The sequence below is a fragment of the Trematomus bernacchii genome, unplaced genomic scaffold, assembly GCF_902827165.1.
Source record: "Trematomus bernacchii unplaced genomic scaffold, fTreBer1.1, whole genome shotgun sequence".
Lineage (NCBI taxonomy): Eukaryota > Metazoa > Chordata > Actinopteri > Perciformes > Nototheniidae > Trematomus > Trematomus bernacchii.
The window spans coordinates 5,884,960-5,906,294 of NW_022987727.1; the positions used below are offsets into that span (position 1 = coordinate 5,884,960).

A 21,335-nucleotide genomic window follows, 5' to 3' on the forward strand; every position below is an offset into this window, starting at 1 on the left:
GAGATACATAAAATATAAAACATAGTGCTATATGCAGATTTGAAAAAGAGGATTGTGTGTTAAAGCAACAAGGTGTCCTGACTGATGTCCTGTCAAGGTGGGTGTGCTATGGCTTACATCAAGCCTCTCCATGCATTCAAATCACAGTCATGCAGCCTAACTGAGAAATACCTCAACCCTATAGACTGTAGGCCTATATCTCAACCGTAACAGATAATACACCACCTCAATGTGTTGGTGTGTCAGCACAGAATAATACCAAGATGATGCCAATTAATGCTATACTGTTATAATATTAGTGTTATGTTTGAGTCTAGGCCTCAATTCCTTGCCTACAATAATTCATTGTATTTGGACAATGTTCTTTTTTATCTATTTATTTTTTATAGTTTTCCTTGTGAAACGGTTAAAAATAACTGCCATGTTTAAATACTTCTAATAGTGCCAATGATTAGAGTCTAGATAATGGTGATAGCCTACTCAAAATACATAAACCTGAACACAACAGTATGATAATTATGTCACATTATTCATAATATTAGTTATGCCATTAGCCTATAGATAGGCTTTTTGCTTGACGTATTTATGGCGGGAGTATGTGTGTTCCGGTAGAATCTCATTAGGAAATTGGGAACTATTTAAATGGATGTGATTTCATTTTTCCCATTGTGGTGCATGAATTTATCTTCAACGTGCTCCGGCTGGCTTGGGAAGTAGTTCCGGTGGTGTAGCAGTCGAGCGCAGCACAGAGACCCGGGATCTCCGCCGTGTTGAGCGCAAATGCGAATTGCACGAAGAGTCTGCCCGTCATGACTGTCGACTGACCACAGCAGCGGTCAGTGTGACGGCCCCGAGCACCGTGCATGCTGCCCGGTGACAGCGCCCAGGCACCGCCGGAGCTTTTGTCTTCGAGTGGGATTTTCAAGTGCAGAATAAAAGGCGTCTGGAGCTTCTGAGAGACACAGTAGACCACATTGAGCCGGTTCACATTCACCTACGACGGTGAGTAGTCTGTGCACAAGAATTTTTGAATGTCAGTCGTGAATGTTGGTGACATTATCGTGGTTTACCTGGAAATAAGTGTTGCTAAAGCCCAGTGCTTTGACTTAATGGCAGGCTATGACAAGTTCGCTGCCTGTCACAGAATGCATGCATTCAGACACCGTAGCATTTGTCTTTATCCTTAATGTCGGTCAGATAAAGTCAACTTATTTTAAGTTTTCCATTCAGACGGTGAGGCTGTCGGTTAACAGGCTGTGGAGAAAGTGGTGTTTAACAGAACATATCGGAGTGGTGAATTGTGTTGGACGATGGGAAGGACAGTGGCTTGCACAGCTGAAAACACTTTAGAAGTGATAACAGTGGAAGCTTAGAGCCTGACCGAGAAACAACCAAGCTCAAAGAGTCTGTATTGGTGACAACGTTACAGTATGCAGAGGCAAAATGCTTGTATTGAATCAGCTACACAATTTAAAACAAATGAACTCGATGGTTTTAAGGAAAGTAGTAACAGAAGGGAGAATAAGTCAGACAGTATTTGCTTCAGGCATTCATTGAAGATACAACCAACTTTGTTTCACAGCATAACATCTTCCATATAGATACATTTTAGTTGCTTTCTTTTTTGTGTAGATTTTTAGTACAGTATTTAATTTGAAAGCACTACTGTACAGTATGTTTGCATGCACATGCGTATGCATCATGCTATGGTTCGTTGTTATCAGTCAGCACACTATTTAAAGGATGTCATTTTCAGTGGCTCCACATGGACAATTGAAAAGGATAAATACAAGCTTGAGACCTACAATACCAAGTCATATATACATCATATACACTGGGCATACCTTATTTACAGGCATGTGCTTTATATTTGATACAGATAACACGACATTTAACATATTTGGGTACATAATTTACCATACAGAAGCTACTATAATTTGTATTCTTGAGTAACAGTTTTTTCAACAATGCATGAAGCACTTTTTTGTGCCATTTTCCAGTAGAGTTTTTTGAGAGAGCAGTTATTCCCCCCCACTATGGATTTCTTTTCTATAGGCTGCCTTAAATGGATCGGTGTATTCTCTTTCCATGAAGAGACTACAACCTAACTATAAACGGTGCCCATCTTATACTGTAAAGAAGTCATTATCTTTCATCATGCTGCAGTGGGGAGAGCCAGACAATACTATACATTTTTTCTCTCCAAAAGCACACAGACAAGGGCAGGTATGTGTGTTGGTGGGCGACAGACTGAGAAAACGTTTGAGAGAGTACCCTGTCCCTGATTTGGATGCGCCTCTAATTCCTATCAAGATGAGAGCTGTCTGAACAGATTTCTCTCATCATTATTTGCTCTGAGATTTACTTGCGCTTGTAAATGGTGTTGATTGAGGGTAATTTGGCTTTTTAATTGCCGAACAGCTGCCACACTCACTGCTGATTGCCATTGTAGACTTTCTCAGTAGATCACTCATAGACCCCTAAATGCCTCATTAAAACGTTATGCAAAATCGCATGAAACGTGAAGAGAAGGGACCCTCATAATGTTTTACTGATTTCTGTTTTATCATCGGAAAGGTCGTTTTAATTATCGTCAATGTCAGCAAATGCAATGCTAAGAAACAAGTGTCGTAATGACTTTTGGAAAGTTGCATTAAGGTTTTTTTTGTGGATGCACTACATGCATTTGAGTTTCTTTGGGAAAGACTCAGCGTACCATTTTCCACTATTAATTCCATCCTGTGGAAGAAGACTATATCACAAACGTATACTGAGGATTGCCTCCAGGTTGGTCACTGCACATCTGGATCATTCACTTCACACTGAGCACTTTTCTTTACAATGTCTTAAGCAACACAAGAATACTACAAAAGGTTGTCATGTACGTATGGCTTAGCCAATGTGTTTACTTTTTTTTTAAATTGTTTTGTTTTTGTAAATCAAATAATCAATATAACATTTACTATGTTACTGAAAAGTTTAACAATGGTACATTAAACAAACTAAAATCTAGTGTTTTAAGATGATTGTATTTAGGACTAAACAACATGATCATATCACCACAAAGCATAATATTGGACATATATTGACAAAATATCTGCATTTACTTAAAGGGGACCTATCATGCAAAATGCACTTTTGTACGTCTTTCATACATGAATATGTGTCCCTGCCGCGGTGTTCCAGGGAACTCACCAAGTGTCAGAAAACACAACCCTCTCTATTTTCCTCCATACCCAAATCTCTAAAAAAGGGGCTGCAACGGATCTGATACAGACTGATCCAGATTTGAACACTTCTATGTCGTCACAGAAGTGGCGCTACGGCTATTGGGCCAACTCTCCACCTATCAGGGGAATCTGGTGTTGGGCCACGGCCGGCCATTGCCGCTCGAAAGCGCTGCAGACGCTGTAGTATATATGCCAGGCCTGTAAGTGGCGCTGTAGTCTGCCACAAAAGCAGCAAAGAAGACTTCCCGCCCATAGTTACCATGGTTACCCTTCTGTTTATTCTCCGCTGTGGCTTTTTTTCTCCCTCACCGAGGCAAGCGTTTGCTCCCGTTGCTTTAATTCGATGCAATCCCTCCCCGTCGAGGCAAGCACTGTAATTCTCTCCGCTTAGTCCACCAGCAGATGACAAACACCCACCTCTCCGCCCCTTCCAAGGAACGAGGGGACCGTGCGGCAGAGTTTCAGTTTCAGTTTGTTTCGCCGGTCAAGATGTCCGTTAAAGTTTAAATCTTCCGGACAAAATTAGAAAAGTGCCGGTCAAAGGTCTTCTTTGTTATTTATTGAGCTTTCAAACAAATGAATAACGACTCTATATAATAAAACACGGAGGACGGAGATCTCTTTTTCTCCCCCTCTTCTGACAGCCCAGCAGCTGATCAGAGCACGGCTCACCTCTCCTGCAGGGGGGCGTGGTCAGCAGAATCAGACCCGTAGACAGCAAACAGCACATAGAGCGAAATGAGGCATGGCTAAAATGCATGATCTGTTTGGTATTTTGAAAACAGAAACGTATAAATATACCTTTATATAGGTATGGCCCTACAATATATCATTTAAATATAGCATGATAGGTCCACTTTAAGTAGAGTTTTTACATGGTTAAGTGATTCAAGTGTAAAAAAAAGGTGGCCTGGCTTCGTGTTAGGAATGATCTACAAAACAATTTTAAGCTGTTTAAATATCTTTTAAAAAAGAGGAACCACAAACTAACAGTAGATAATATCCATTTAAGGTTACAAATAAATTATTAGTGTCTCAAAGAAAACAGTAAAATAGCACCAAACAACTGATCCCAGTCAATGCAAAGCAGCAGCAGTGGGAGGGTGCTATGGGAACCTGGCAGGTACTTTAAGGGCCATTTGACTTATTGATCACAGGGGACATTGGTAAATACAAATGCTCAAGCTGCTCAATGAGATCAAATTTACAAATTCTTAGAAAAATTCAAAAAATACTAAATAATTAATAAAATTCACAAACGAAATAAGGAACCGTGAATCATTCATGGCTGTAAAGATGTCGAGTTGTCTCTCTGCATATTCATATGGCTTGTAATATATTCTTTTTGTGTGAATCCATAAGTAATGTTGTCTTCTCACTGTCTGCCCAGAATGATTTACAAACCAACAAAAGTTGAGTCCCTGAACTAAGCAAGCTGATGTATGGCAACAAAATGTACAGTTTATATACATATCTTTACATTTTCTAAAAATATGAAGATATCTGTTTGAATACATAATAGAATCGAAAATGTTCGCCGCATCCTGGTTTCTGTGCAGTTTTCCAGAGGTCATAGGGTTGCCATTTATCATAAAATAGAAAGAAATGTTACAGCTTTTTTACAAACAAATTGCTTTCAGTTGCGCTGCTGAAAATGTTAGTCTGTGTTAGCCTCAGTGTTGATCCTTGTAAACAGACAGACTATAGGCTCACCTTTTCATACCGCCTCCATTATACAGAATCTGTGTTTAACCTTGGAAAGAAGATCTGTTTACTTAAGGACTTACCAAGTAAGATTATGCTTTTAGCAAACACCCACTCTCTTCAGTTGTATGGATTGATGCCTGCGAGCATCGCTGTCTTCTTCTGTTTGTCATGAACACTTCCGCCAGAGCGCTGTAGCTAAACCTAGAGGATGAGGTCTCGTATGCTTCAGCTAGAAAAAGCCCTCTAATTTGCTTTGCAAGGATCAGGCCTGTACAATGGCACTAGGTCAACAGGTCATTTTCATTACCTCGGGTCATATCAATTATCAGCTGTCTCTTATTTGTTGGTTTACCTATATACTCACAGCAAACTCCTTCATCTTGAGGCTGGGATGGCGGAAACATGTTGACAACGCATTAGAGTATTCTTACTCTCCTTTTAAGTACCTTTTAAAGTTCTCTGAGTGCTCCCAGTCAGTGTAATTTTTGTCTTGTCCCCAGGAAAGTACACACAATTTGGATTCAAATGCAGCAAATCCTTTTATCTTGTCAAAATCCTCTTTGATTCTGTTAGGAAAGCGTTGCTATGATTTGAAAGAGCAAGATGTAAAAGATAAAATGGGGGATGATCACTTTGAAAAGGCTGTCGTTTGGATTGAACTCGGCAGTGGGGCTGCCAGCAACAAGAGTCCAGTGCAAAGCGTCCTGATGTAAAGCCTCTGTCTTACACATGCTCAGCGCTGTTGCACTCTCCTGGTTATGTTTTAATGAGCAGCAATTGTGAGCCAATTTGCATGTAAAACAATGTTATTATAAACAAGCATCAAAAAGCTGTAATACTTCTTAAAAATGTAAATTACTCTCCATTATAAAGTGCAACAAAACCTAAGCCATGCCTTGGAGCCAGGGCCTCTAGGTTTGGATGCTCGTTTCCATTATTAATGCTATTCACAAGCCAAACTTTTTAGGTTGGGCGCTTTAATCTATTTTTGCTGTAAATTAATGAATTTTTAAAGAGGACTAGTCCTTGCTGAATAGAGCTAGATGTGGGAATGTGGTTTGAGTCGCGGTGACGCAGTGCTGTAGCCTCCTTTACTGTGCAAAGCATGAGTTCACAAACAGCATCCCGTCTCTCTCTTGGGACCGATCGTTGGGGGAGTTTGCCGAAATGCTGCACTCCTATGTTTTATTTATGACAAAAAATGCCTTTAACTTTGCCGTTGTCAGAATCTGGAATTGTTATAGCTTTTTCTAGTTCGGCAGTGGTAAGTCTTCTGGGTCGCTAACTCCCTCTACCTTGGCAGATGTTTTCAGGTGTTATATTCTGTGTGGGCTTAGCGAGTTAAATATTTTATTCTAAGCTTTAAGGAATTCATTGGAACCTCCAGATTTTTCTTTCCTTCTTTCAATCAGAAGTTCTTTCAGACCTGACAGAAGCTGTGTTAATCAGCACGTTATGTTTTCATTTGAGATGCCACTTGATTGACTTGGGCCAGCGATCAGTATTCAGAAACCTCTGATTAAAGTGTTGCACTGTCAGGGATAAATTATCTCCCTCTTTCTGAATCTCTGTTTTTTTCCCCCCTTATTTTTTCCTTTCAAGGATTAGTTTTCTTGACCACTCGCTTTAAGGAGTAAGGCCACTAAATCTCAGTTTGAAACGGTGCATTACATCGACGCCTCTCCAGGTCTCCTTTGAGAATAAGTACACACTACAGTATCAAGCGGTAATTGCTTAACCCAGCTCCATTGAGAGATGAGTAAGCATCCTCCATAAGGGCAGCTGATTTGCCTTGATATCTTTATAATTGAACCTTTTCAGGGGTATGCTTTCTGGCTCTGAAGCCGAAAGTAATTAAGACTTTCAATACTGCTTTTTGGACCTTTCCCCCTTCGTCTGAAAGGCCCACACTCTTCGACATGACAGCACTCGGTATGCCTACAGACTTTCTTTTGACACATTAGCCTTACCGTTGCTATGGCAGTTCTCTCAAGAAACCCCCTCTGCTCGGCACGCTCCGGGTGGGTATTTTGTCATTACTTCATTTTCCTCTGAAAATATTTTGATGCCTCTTTCTTTTGGCTCCCCCCCCCCCCCCCCCCCCCCCCCCCCCCCCATCCCTCACCCATCCCCCGTCACTCCATTCAAAGTTCTCTATTAAAATGCAGAACTGTAAAGCCTCTCTCAGTCTAAAAGCCTGCTAGCAGCGGGAGACTGTTAGCTGTTAGTGATGCATACAGCTGAGTGAGTGCATCACAGCTACAAAGTCTAATGGGTGAATACATTCAATCACATACAGACCCTCGACTCTTTTAAAGGGACAATGTTCCCAGTCATGAAAGCTCCTTCCACAGTGCAGAGAGTGATGTATTAAAATTCTTTGGATGAAAAAGATTTCTTGTTCATAATCGTCCAAATCCTTGCTCTTCTTTTTATACTCATGTTTGTAATCTTTTATGGAAGTGCCAGGTACTAACTTTCAAGATACCAAAGTTAACTTTTAACAGGAGTTTAAAAAAAAATCTGTAAATACTAGAAATCTGTGATGCCACATGTTATCTTTTGTCAAATTTTGAACCGCTTTTGATACCTACTAATGTCAGCCAAATGTTTATCTCTGAAAATGTATGTTGCCATGCATATTTATACGACAAGCATTCAAACTATTTAATCAAACGCTCCTAATCCTGTATGATCGGTTGCCAGAATATCCCCTCTTCGCTACCTTTATTTTCTATTCAACTACATCTCTTTGAAATCTGTCTAGTTGGTTACGTTTTTGATGTGTGCTCATCAATGATAAAGAGTTACATCTTATTGGGTTTTGAGTATGTGCAGGAATTGTTATTTTGGTGTCTGTATGAGCCTGCAATTATTGCATTACAATGAGTTCTCTCCTGCCCTGCAGCAAGGAGATCTGCTTTCAGGGACAGCTTTCAGGAAATGAACTCCCAATTAAACTATTCAGTTTTATTTCACAACAATCAGTTAATCATATGTATGAAAACAGACACATGTTTTACTCATAACATAATAGCATTTCATTGTAAAAGTATAGTGTTTAAAGTGACTTCCGCATGTAAGTTACATGATAAAATATGACATAAAAGGCCCTTCAGGTATGAATCTGCACCTGAGGAGGATATAGTCATATCATGCTGCGTAAGAGAAGTGAGTCTACTACTCAAATATACTGTATGAATGTTACCAGTCCAGATGTTGTGAACATCTACAAAGACCAAAATAGACTGAAAGGTTAATATCCTCCTGAATACATACTGCTGTTTCAGTACTCCTAGATGATCATGAACAATTACCTGAGATGAGAATGTAATACTCATCATCTACGCCTGCAGAACAATGCGTACATCTTGAAAACTGATAGCTCTAAGATAAGCAGAGATGTAAGCTGTCTCCTCTGCAGTGATCATTTCCCTCCCCTGATACCGTGTGGGCCTCTGAGGCTTCTGTGAAACACGGCGGATATCAGAGACAAAAGGCACAGTGCTGAGGTGAGCCCAGTCACTGTGGGACCAGTTGACTGAGTCGACTAGGTAATTGGTTGCGTCTACCCGCTCAGCAGGGCCCCTCTCCCCAGAAGCCAAGTCATGCCCCTCCTCTTCCCTCTCCGCTCTCTTCTATTACTCATCATCCTCACCCGGCTAGCGGTGCGAAGCTACACCGTGCCGCCGTGCAGCCTGCCCACGCTCCAAAACTTCTCGACAACAACAGCCACGGCAGCACAGCAGGTCAGGGCTTGTGGCAGGCTGATTTGCAGCTTGAGCCTCCTTTTAATGAGGGGAAAATAAGTACGTGTTGTTCTGTGTCTTGTGTCACCACCCCCATCCCCACCTACCCACCACCACTACAACTAGCAATGCTACCTTCCCTACAGCGCAAACAGGAAAAGAGAAAAAAAAAAAGGTGCACTAATTAAGATGGCTTCCTGGGATTTGGAAGAGGGGGTTGGCTCTGGCTTCTCCCACAGTGGCAGGGCCTTGAGGAGGAGATGGGGGTGGTGTTGTGCAGGAGTCCTCATCGGGCATATCTCTGCTCGGTTTCCTTCACATAGTCCCACTGCCTGGTTTGTTTGGCTTGATGAGTCTGCTGCTAAACATTTGTTTTTTCTGCTTGTAATTAAGCGAGGTTTTTACAGGAGCTGCTGAGTACTTCCCTTCCTCATCCTGGTGTATTGGGCTCCCCGGGGGATTGGTGGAAAGAGAGAGAGGGGTTTGTGTTGCTCTTGGTAGGCAGGCGCATTGAAGTTCTCCCACCTTGATTATATACAGTGAGCCTGAATGGAAAATGCGTGGGGAAATAGGCTCTCTGTTGTTCAAGGACATGGGAAGGTTAGTGCATGGGATGGCAGATAAAGGTTTGGATGAAGATGTCTCTATCCTTAGGCTGAATCCATCCAGCCTCTGCTAAGTGTTCACTGGCATTTGCCCACTCCTATCTCTTTCGTAAATCCTGTAGGTTCACCTGCGTTTCCCAGAATGCAGAGCGGTTATCTTCCAAAAACACAAAGCTCTAACGAGGCAATTTTCTTTGTTAATCATGGAGTGAATGCAACATCTTCACTCCATGATGAGTAACAGTTACATGACATTCTCAGTCCAGTAGTGACAAATCTACGAATGTTCTGTGACCGACTTGAGTACAGAACAATGGGTGAGTAATTTTTCTCTCGTCTTAGTTTTTTCTTTTTTTCTGAATCATGCTAGAAGAATTCAAAAAAAAGCCCCCACCACCAAAGAACAAACACAAAACGTTCCTTCTCTACTTGCAGAAGACACATTCAAGTTCCGCGCCGCTCTAAAAATAGCTACCAAATTAAAAACTTGGGGCTCCTTGAGTTTTTTTTCATTGTTTGTGTCTGTCTGAACAGGATCTGAGACGCAGGGGGGAGTAGGGGGAGTGGGCATGTACTTGACAGGAGAGTGAAGCACGTCGAGAGTCAGAGAATGGGAAGACGTGTGTGGGGGGGTTCCACAGAGAGGGAAAGGGGACGAGCTTTCGGCTCCTCTAGAGGGTTGGAATTCCTCCCGAGCTGTTCCCCCCCATTTGGCAGGCACTTGTGAAAACAATTCCCCAGCTTTTAGTCACTCTGCAGATCCAATTGCCATTTCCACTTTGGAGAGAATGAGAGTAAGAGGCAATCCAGATAGACAGAACACAGACAGAGAAAGAGAGGAGAGTTTTAATCGGGTTGGACAGATGCCGAGGCCAGTTGAGCGCTTGTGCGATATTAATATCTTATGAAGGCTGTCTGGCAGTGCAAGCTCACCGTCTTGTGTGGTTTTGTGTTTGTGCGTTGCAGCAGCGGCCATTGCAGTGGCTAAATGAAGAACTTGTGAACATGCACGAGGGAAGGACTCCACCTTTCACTTCGGTGACTTCCCCAGATGCTTTGGCCCAAAGAAAGATGGAAAGGAATGGGAAGAGTAAGACACTTAACTCATACCTACTCCCCCACAATGCTTTGCTTTTCACTGTTATTAATGGGAAACCACTTTTTGATTCAAGTTTGTTTCTTATCCATAGCTCACCTTGCAGATCATTTTAATGTGCAGTGTTAAAGACCAAGTGATGAACATGCCAAAATGTTTAGTTTTCCATTATACAAAGCTTCACTGTATGTGGAAAAGAATGTGCAAGTTAACATCTGTGTGTCTCTGCCAAGTGTGCTTTCTGCTCTGGCTAAAGGAGATGAATAGACGTAGTAAACAAACCTCCTGCTCTTCCAGACTTGAGCCACGGTTGCTGCGCAGAACCCATTCAGTGAGCCAGCAGGAGATCCTCCACACGCCACGTCGCTGAGCCTCCACCCCTTCCCTTTGGACCCCTAGACCTACAAGCACCATGACCTCTGAGCTGGAGAGCAGCCTGACCTCCATGGACTGGCTCCCCCAGCTCAGCATGAGGACAGCCATCCAGAAGGCAGACGCCGGACACCACCACGGCCACCACCACGGACACCATCACCACGGCCACCATCACGGGCACGGACCTGGAAAGAAAATTGTGCATCTGGACCCGGGAACCACGCTGGACCAGGAGGAGGCTGCTCAGCACAGAGACGGAAAACCGCCCTACAGCTACGCCAGTCTGATCACCTTCGCAATCAACGGCTCGCCACGCAAACGGATGACCCTCAGCGAGATCTACCAGTGGATCTGTGACAACTTCCCCTACTACAAAGAAGCAGGAAGCGGCTGGAAGGTAAGAGCAGACACAAAACATACACTTTGTAATATACATTTTGGATTTTTAGGGTTAAGATTTATAACTGGTCTCATTTCTGTGTGTCAACATACCTGATGAGTCCAAATGGAGTGCACTCCAGCCCTTAATAATTGCGCCAGTAGTAACTAGCTTATTTCAAGGTTTATGCTTTTAACTGACAATCACATACAAAATAAGCCTTTGAAGCCTATGAATTACTTATTTTTTATAATAAGTTCATGAAATTCATTGTTACGTCTGGGGGGGATAACAATTCCGAAAATAAATAATAAAAAAATGTTTTGATCAGGGGAATTAATGACTGTGTGGGTCTTGTGTCGCGAAACCCCTACCACTACCCAACCCAAAAACAAACAAACAGAGGTCTGAACCAAACCATGGCTTGGGAGAATCACCTCACTGCTAATGTCATATTAACAATTCCATTTACTCAACGTAGTAGTTCTGAATGAGGACCTTCCATTTGTGAGTCAGGAACTGTTGAAAGGATAAGTGTGCAACCATTTTGCTCAAACATTCCCTCCCAACAAAAAATGATCTACATTTTAAGTTTGTTAAGTTATTTATAACCTACAAATGTTGGGAGCTAAACCTGGATTTGGATTCAACAAGCGGATATGCTCCTCAACCGATCAAATGCTTTTAAAACTCAAATCTATTGCTAGTGCTCAAACTTCACAAATCTGACACGGCGCTAAGAGCACAGAAACCTTTTACTGAACCAGGAGTGATTGACAGATGCGTTTGGTCTCATTCAGACGACATTATTAAATCCTTATGTAAATGCAGCTATGCAAATCCTGCCTAATATGAGCAGAGAGGTGGCTGTGTTATTGGAGACGAATGAATAGATCCCTAGGTTGTGTCTTGTGGATTCTCTACCTTATTAGTGAAGAAGCGAATGGATATAGTCCTTCCACAGACACATTGGAAAAGGCTGTCTGCAAACTATCAACCTATTCATCTCTCTGAGAGCGGGGACATTTTTCTTCTTCTCTCATTATTTCTCTCTCTCTCACGTTCTATCTTCATCTCCCAAGCATGTGCACTCCACCAACCCTCTTCCTCTATCTTAGTCACTCCTCTCCTCTCTTCTTCTTTCCCTTTCACCAACCTGTGTTTGTTCCCCGTCTATAATCTTCAACACACCATTCCCTGAGTAGGGATGCATGCCAGAAACAGAGACAAAAAGGTTATGATGGAAGCCAGGTTGTGCTGGCAGAGCTGCTTACCTGCATGTAGGATTCAATCAATTCATTTTCTGTTCGCAGAGAGAGGATAGGGGTTATTAAGACCGTTCAGGCTCTCTCTTGCTGCAGCTCATGCCTGCCTTCTCCCGTTGGCTGTATTTGGATACCAGGATGTTTTAGTATCCCATAATTACACCTAAGTCTAGATCCATTGATTTGTGTGTGTGGCTGCATTCAAGTAGGATCATTAAAGCACTGTTCTGATGCCACTGTGGTTATATCTTTGCATGTTCTGGCATTTTTTCATGCTATCGGTGCAGGGAGTTTGTTGTTGAAGGATACATAACCCAAAGTTGTGTTTATTTCCTAATAGGTTAGGGCCATTTACACAAAGCACGATAATGTTCTTGTCAGTATTTTACAGAATGTTTTTCAAAGCACAGCACTTTGAAACTCTGTTTGTTTCAACAGAAACCTTTTCACAACCACTTACCTGTGCTAGAGTTGACACTTTAGAAGCATGTTAAGTAACAAATCAAGCAGTACAGCACAGGTCCCATTTCTGTCTTAAGTGTTTGAGAAAAGGCTGTAAACTTGTGCTTCCTGGATGACCCGATTCTGAACAGGGGGCTTGTTTTATACCAGCCGTGGCCCACCGTCACAGGGAAAGTTACATAAGTCATTCCAGTTCAGGTGATTGCTGTCAGCTGTACACAGTGACGCAGACTCAACGATTGTCTGGCTGCCACGCTCGGCAGACATAGTACACACTTTGAAATTTGCTTTTTCTGAATGTACCGACTCGAGGAGAACACTCGAGCTTTCAGGAAACGCCTCATACCTGGTCCGTCGCGCCTGCCTTCTCCTTCACCCTCTGTGCACACATGCGTGCCCACACGAGCTCGTACACACACAGAAAGACTCCCACTCAGGTAGGCAGTGAACGTGTGCAGTCTGCAGATTACATGCGAGGAGCTCAGCAGGAGAGGAGATGGGGGGGGTTGGCGGCGGAGTAGAGAGAGGAGACTGTCAGAGAGCAGAGGAGAGTTTTACTACCCAGCACACGCACGCCGTCTGCTCTGTATGATAATGTGAGAGCACAGGAACGGCGGAGTTGAAACCAGGACACAAACACACACACACAAACATACACATACACATACACATACACACACACACACACACATATTAGCATCCATCCTTAGAAATCACACGATAACGTACGCTGGTTGAACAGCACATGCTTGTTGCACATGTTGCATGGTGAAGCGTTCTACACACAGACACACACTCACACTTTCCAAGGTCATGAGATTTTTGTGTCTTAGCTGAAAATGAATATGGAAAGCTCTTTTCATCTAAAGAGTTATAATGGGAACCTTCCTCCAGAGCGGTGGAGGAGGTTAAGAAAGCAAACACAAAAAAAGAACATCAAATTAAAACGCACACAAATGCATAAGAGCAATTCTGTTTTTGGAACATCTTTAGGTCCCTTAAATGCATCTGGCTTCGCTTTCTTTTCAAGAAAAACAAATGTAGATACAGTATACTGGAGTAGAATGCTAACAGCTTTGCACGAGGCTGCGTCATTGCCACGTTATTTTTCATCACTGGAACAGCATTATCTCCTTTTATCTTTACCTCTCTCTCTGACTCTGTCCTACACTGTGCTCCGCTCTACTTTCCCATGCCCTCCGCAGCCCTTCACACCCTCGTGTCCCTCCACTTTAGGGTCCACCTTTACCCCAACTCATAGGGAGAAGCAGCGGGAGGCCAAAGCTTTCTGTCTTTGTTTGTTTTGTGTCAATTTGTTTGAGATTAAATTGGGGTTTTGAGATTTTCTGAAGTGCATTCAGAAACTCCGAAAATGACCTTGATCACGTCCTACAATATTTGTGATTAAGGTTTATGTTTTGCCTTAATTATCTTTCCATTTACAAAATGTTACTTTAAAACATATTATTTGTTTGACATTTTATAGACAAGTTAATGATTTCTTTTTAATGAAAGAAAAAGTAGATCAACACAACTGTATTTGTACACAACTGTATCTGTATTCTATGCTGCTCTATTCTATTCAGGCTGAATATAATGATGGGAAATGTTGTTTTTAAAGCTCACCTTACCATTATATTATTATTATTGAAATGTGAAGGTCTTGCCATTATTTACCGCTTGAGAAATGCAGTCTAGACCTGTACCTTCTCAACATGGCTTTATGCAGTCTGTGCTGACTAAACTGCTCTCCTGCGACCCCCCGTCGCCTCAGGCTAGCTCCCATGCAGCCAGGCTAATTGCCTGTGAATTAGCCTGGCCTAATGTGGCGCTGTAAAGGGCAGCGCTACCGCCATGGCCTTTGGCCTTTGGCTGAACACCACATGTCACAGACAATCACCTGATATGAATCAGCACTGGGCCATTATTCTGGCTCCCATCCTCTCCTGCGTGCTCTGTGGGAGATATGCGACTGAGCTCAGCAGAGATCGGTGCGCTGTGTCAAGTGTACTTGCATATGTGGAGAAAGGCTGTTGGGAGTAGCTGCACTGAGACTCCTGAGCTTGTTTCCTAAGAGCAGAACTGAAATCACTGCAGCATTGTGCTTGATGTGAATCAGCTTAGTGACAATGTGTAGGCAGTGTTTGTCTGTACATCTGCAGTACTTAGTGTTGGGGAACATGTGTGGCTCTGTGCACAACACGGTCTGTATGTGTGTGCAGCTGCTTACATGTGCCTGCGTTTCCCTGAGAGTCATTTCGGGTAAAGGAGAATACGTCAGTTTGTTTTATTGAGTTTCACCTCTGACCCTGTTTGACCCCCTCGCCACTAGGTAACAGACATACACAACTGTTACATGTACCCCAGTGCTCCCAGTTTACATGTCACGTCAGACCAATCTGCTGTCCAGATGTTTGTGTCAAAGTCTACCTCTTGACACATGGGTCAGACATGTTGGAATCTGATAGTGTGTGAAGTGTTTAAACCAACACAAGATTAAAGGACATTTTAAAAAATAGTAGAAGAAAGAAAATACACAGATTTTCTCAACAGTATTTCACAGTTAGGCATACTTGCAAAAATTGCAGTTTCGTTACGAGGTAGCATAAAGACATATTGAGATGGATTCTTCGAAATACAAATCTTATGAAACTATTTTTTTAAATCATTTTTTTATCATATAATATCTCATCATTAGCATACAAGACTAATGTCTAGATTTATAACTGTCTTCATCCCTTATGCAACACATTTTATATTATTCCCCGTTCTGCTGGAAGTAAAAACCAAACTGTGAAACAATGTAATGACATTTCCGAAAGGAGCAATATGTACCAGGGGCACATTTCTTCCCCTGTATTTTTAATACAAACTGTTGCTTGTTGTTTAAAGAACACATTGAGATTATCAGCAGAGTTTCATTTTTGTGCTCCCTCCATACACGCACACACATGCACGCACATGTTTATATACACACACAGCACACGTACATTCATCTATTAGCTTGTGTGTGTGTGTGTAACGCTGCTAAAGCTTTTAATTACATACTAATCGTTAATAGCAGTCTCAGTATTACATTCTTAATTAAAAGCGAGGAATTTCTCTTGCTATCTCCTCGAGGATTTGGCACCTATCCAGCAGCGCATTTCCCTCTAACCAGCCAGGCCTGTAGCTCTCCATATGGCTAATAATAGGCTTAAGGCTGGTTTCCGTCGCACTCAGGAATGCAACAATTATACCACAGAATGAGCTTATTTGTTATTCTCTGGGTTTGTACCCCGCAAGGAGAAGTGGGCCTGTCTTTTGTCAGCTCCTAAATAGTGTTTAATGGAACAAAAGAGGATACCGTTGATGTTTGACAAAGTCTGAAGCCTGGCACAAGTGTTTTGATTTGCTATTTGAGAAAGGGCAGTCGGATAAATGGACACTGGTATCATCAGAGTTGATGTTCACTGAAGTATAAGACTGAGTCTGAATCAAAACTTATTTTGTCTGTGATTTTTTTTTTTATTGGGTGAGTGAAACCAACTAGCTATTCAAATCTTTCTCTATGACTGCCGTGCATCCTACAATGGCGTGATCTGAAAGCACACTTTGGATGTTGAAACGACATGCCTCCGCACTATCAATTTGAGTTTGATGTGCTAGTTATCACTGTATACACTGAACCAAAACAAAATGGCTCTAAGTATCATCCTCTTTGCGTCACAGCAAACACCTGCTAAGCTTTGTGAAGGACGCACCCGTGTTACTTTTCTGATAGGGTTTTAACCCTCAAAACTCAACATTTGTTCATATTTACAGATTTTTCAGATTTTTTTTTTTTTTTTTAGACGGACAAGTGATTTAAATAAAGAGAGCCGATTACTGTAGCATGTTCTTCAATTAATCAAATGAACAAGAATAGAAAAAAGGAGGCTGTCAAACATTATTGGATGCAAAGGGTAACCAGAGCCCTCCTTCCTCCTTGTCCTCCTTCCCCTCCTTCCTCTTTCTCTGCTCACTCGCCTCCTCTCCCGGAAAGCCGCTGACAAAAGCTGTCACTTCGCCACATCGCTCTGCTCGACACAACCAGCCACAGAAAGTGTGCCAGCATGACCTCTCGCTGCTCTGCAACCTAGTTTGGTGTCTGTTTTTATTTCTGAAACGCTATATTAAAATAACAGCTGAAAGCGTTTGTCTTTCTACATTTGTTGTAGAAAGACATACAACTGATGAAAAGAGAGGATAAAGTAATGTACAAAATATGTAAAAAAACATGTAGCATGATAGTTCTTTTCTATATTCTTTGCTTTTTAATTGTTAAAGGCGGAATAGTTTTACCTTCTCAGGCCTCTGATAACTATTTAAATGAAAGTCTGAGACCAGCTTATGGTGTGAACGCTCATGAAAGGAAATGACTTGAGAGTGGTGGGAATAGTCTTGCTGAACTGCGACCACCAAAGCCATTCTGCACAGCCCTGCAAGCTGAAATAGGTTGTTTACCTCAATGACGTGTTGGGGGTGCGCTGGTCTTTTCAGAAAAGCCTGTCGCATGCAGCTCTTCATTCAACAGCTCACTGCGACTGTTTCTGCTTTTACTTTGCATTGTAAACAAAGCTTTGTTAACTTTGTGATAAACACTGCATCAATCATGGAAAATTAGAACGTCATAGAGTTAATAGTCGATGCTGAAACAAAATATTGCAGCCATACCTTTTTTAATGTGAAGCCGCAGCAGTAAATGTTCAGTTTTCATCAGCAGTGAGTTGCACAGCTTCGGTAGCAGTCAGTACATGTACTGTAATGTAAAAGCTGATATCGGACAAAACAAGATTTTTAAAGCACAACTCTTTTCTAGGCGCCCTTACGGCGGCGTGCGTTGAAGCTTCAACGCTTCTGCCCATTCACTTTGAATGGGGTGACGTCACGCTTTGCCGAACTGCATTGTGGTCGCGTCGCTTCGCTTTGCTCGCTTCAAAAGTTGAGTAATGTTCAACTTTTGAAGCTTTGACGGAAGCGTCAGCCAATCAAATCATATGCCAATACAAGCTCTAGCCAATTAAACCGCGTGCTTGTGTGTCCGGGGCGGGAGATTCATGTTGTTGGTCGAGTTTCAGACACGCCCACCCGCAAGCTTCAACGCACGCCGCCGTGTGGACGCTGCGTTACAGACACGTGTTGATCTGCACACGATACAGCCGGTTTGAGTGGGAGTTGACCGTTCAGAGTTGGCTGCGGTCAGCCCTGCTCACCGGTCAGACCATTGTGAGGAAGCAGTGGAAATGCATGTGTTCATGACGTGGCCCGATGCGATACCTAAAGCAGACAGACCCAGGACTGTTGTAATGCACAACACATAACTGCTGTGCAATGGTTTAGTTTATTTAAGACACATGTTGCTGTAGCAGAACCTGCTGTTTGGAATTATATACTGAATTTAAATAAACACCCATTGTTTTGGAGCTTTTACCTGTCTTTATCTCCAGAGACCACAGCAACCCTACTTCCACTTCCACCTTGTCTGAGATTTCTTTGTGGCAGTCACAAACACACACACACAAATACACACACACACATGCTCATGCTCTTTCACTCTTTGCCTTTTCAAATCTCTGCAAAAAAATCGCTGTAAGTAGGTACTGATAATATGCACACACATATATATTCACACAGATAAACAGGTGTCTGTATAACTGCTCACAGGCGCATGAACAGGTGCACTCACCTGGCTACACATACTGTAGTTTGGCGCAGGTGCATGCAAAAGCAAAACTGAAATGCTCCCAGTCACACTCATGCAGGCAAACACACACACACACACACACACACACACACACACACACACACACACACACACACACACACACTCTATCCTATAGTTGTGTTGTGTTGAAGTACTTCAGTGAGGGAGTGAAGAGGGCGGGGGAATGGTCCATCAAATGAAATGAATATGTATTAGATAGGGTTTGAAGTAGTGACTTGTATTCAACGCTGCATTCTCACGGAGCGTCTGTCACTCCGTCACCATCAGGATATAATAAGGCATCTCAATGCTGCTCAGAACCCAGGAGACTTTCACATCTAAGACACCTGTCCGTATGCGCCCGTACCCCCACTCCCAGCCGACTCCAGCTCTTTACTTCTTTGTGCCTCTTTCACCCCCCTCCTACCTCCCAGCTCCTTCTCCTCTGCCTTACCTTCAAACTTACCCACATATTACCCTCTCTTTATGCACTGTATGGGTTCAGCTGAAAGTTAATAAAATCTCCTCCATCTCTCTCCTCTCTTGCTATATCTACTTTTCTATTCTCTTTTTCTCTCAGTTTCTGCATCTCTAATTCTGTCTGTGGGCGCATAAGGACTATCTTTATGACACCACAATGCATTCATCCTGAAGGGCATGGGAAGCTCCTGAATACTGCTGTGTGGGTGTTCAGCTGTGTGTTCACATAGAGCTCCATATAGGCCCTCAACAGGTTAATTTCATGGCTAGCAAACCTAATGCACTCTGACCTTAGCTTCCCTGCAGACAGTTGAGCAGGGATTTACACAAGCACATACATGAAGGGTTCATATCTCACGTTTTCAATACAGAGACCCTCAAGATTTCTGTTAAAGATTGCTAGACCACATTAGTTAGTATACTGTAGTGCAATACAAAAGCTAAATGAATAAAGTTGCAGTAGATAAAAACATCAGATATGTCTGGAGCGATGACGCAACTTCGGTCTCGTCTTACTTTGGTTTAATGGCACCCGACTGGGGAATAAGCACTACATCTAATACTTAATGTTACATAACAATGTCATAACAGTAGTGGATGAAACACAGATTCAGTTGTATTTTATTCATGCAGACCACATTTTTAGCGAATCTGCATAGAGACTTTACTACCGATTAACTTCAACTTAAAGCTTTTGTTCTAAATACAAAAGATTGAGTTGTTTCGGCGATTACCTCAGTTGTTTTTATGCACACATTTTTTAACCGTTGACTGACTCCTCAAAAAAACGGATATTTTTCTAACACAGCGGTTGACCCGATGATTCATGCTTAAACTATGAGTCACCTTGAATTGTCACTGCGGGAAATAAATAGGACTGTTACTCCTGGAGACCAAGGCACCCCGAATGTACTTCTTCCCATTTCAACTCTTTACCGACCAACCATGTCAGTGTCATCAGCATTGTTCTGTAAAAATGGAACACGGGTTGTTGCCTCACTCGTGAAACTTTGAGGAGTTTAGAGGAAAAGCCGCCTCTCGTTGCCCCTTTTGTATTTAACTCAGCGGCCCTGACACAAATCTTCCAAACCTACCTGCTTATGTAACTTCAGTCTTCTCTGTGTGACCTGTTTCCATGGCATATCTACACACACACACACACACACACACGTCTTTAAACCTGGTCAACCGTTTTTGTCAACCATCAAACATTAATTTCATTTTTCTTTATTTGATCACTTTTTCTGACTGAGACACACACACACGCACACGCACGCGCACACACACACACACACACACACACACACACACACACACACACAGAGTTTCACACGCACGCCTTCCACCCGACAGCATGTTTCCAAAACCTGACTTTTAGTCACACATCAAATTATATCACATTGCATTTATTCAAAAAGTCATCCATGCTTAATTAACAAGCCCTCCTTTTATATAACTAACCTCTTTAACTCCGGGAACCTGCACCCAACGTTAAGCAGCAGCAGCGACTATAGCGTACACACACACTGTGTGCGTACAGTACATTAGGGTATTTTACATTTATTTTGGCCTACCATAAAATACTAATATTTGGGTAAGAACAAGCCAGGCACAGTAGGAGTTGTAAATCAAGTATTTTATGGTTGGTTTGACATACCAGAAAGCAAAGTAAAAAGCCGGCTGCCACCAGAGGAGGGAGTTTTGGGGGGGGACAGATACACATTTTAAGACTGTCACTTCTGCAAGACATAATAGTACTATTTATCTTAATTGTTCAAATAAAAAAGAGACACGGGAGAAGTCCAAAGCCTGACTCATCTCACATTTACACAGCTGGCCAATCTGTGTGTTGAGTGTGTGTGTGTGTAAATTCTTGGCTTCAGAAAGTTGCAGAAATGTTGGGAACCGACCCCCACTAATCCAATGTCCGAAAGGCTTTTGGGGAGAGGTTTCCCGAACAACTTGCATATGGCATCTTAAGGCTTTCTAGACAAATACCTGTTGTATTTGAAAAACAGAACTATTGCTGATTTTGTGGGGTGTCAAGTAAAACAACTCTATTAAGAAAATGTTGACACATTTTCCTTCCGTGGAAACAATGAGGGTTCATATTGTATGTCATATTTGGACCCATAGTCTTCAGTGTCCTTTCTTCATTTTCACATAGACACACTCACACACAATGCTCGTGACCGTGTCCTCCTTCAGCTACTGGGCAGGAGGGGCACTGGCCCAGCCCGGCCCAATAAGCTCATTAATCAG

The 21,335-nt window shown here is 42.4% G+C and overlaps 1 protein-coding gene across 2 annotated transcripts in view; it reads left to right on the forward strand.

The window, feature by feature from the left end:
• Positions 1 to 712: 712 nt before the first annotated feature.
• The window catches only part of LOC117494142 (forkhead box protein J3-like), a 46,689-nt gene continuing 26,066 nt past the window's right edge, over positions 713 to 21,335 (forward strand). For both annotated transcript variants that reach the window (XM_034144861.1, XM_034144862.1), the window contains exons 1-3: positions 713 to 1,002; positions 10,258 to 10,381; positions 10,685 to 11,159. In XM_034144861.1, coding sequence (XP_034000752.1) covers positions 10,800 to 11,159 — 360 coding nt within the window. In that variant the 5' untranslated portion in view covers positions 713 to 1,002; positions 10,258 to 10,381; positions 10,685 to 10,799. The remainder of the gene's footprint in view (positions 1,003 to 10,257; positions 10,382 to 10,684; positions 11,160 to 21,335) is intronic.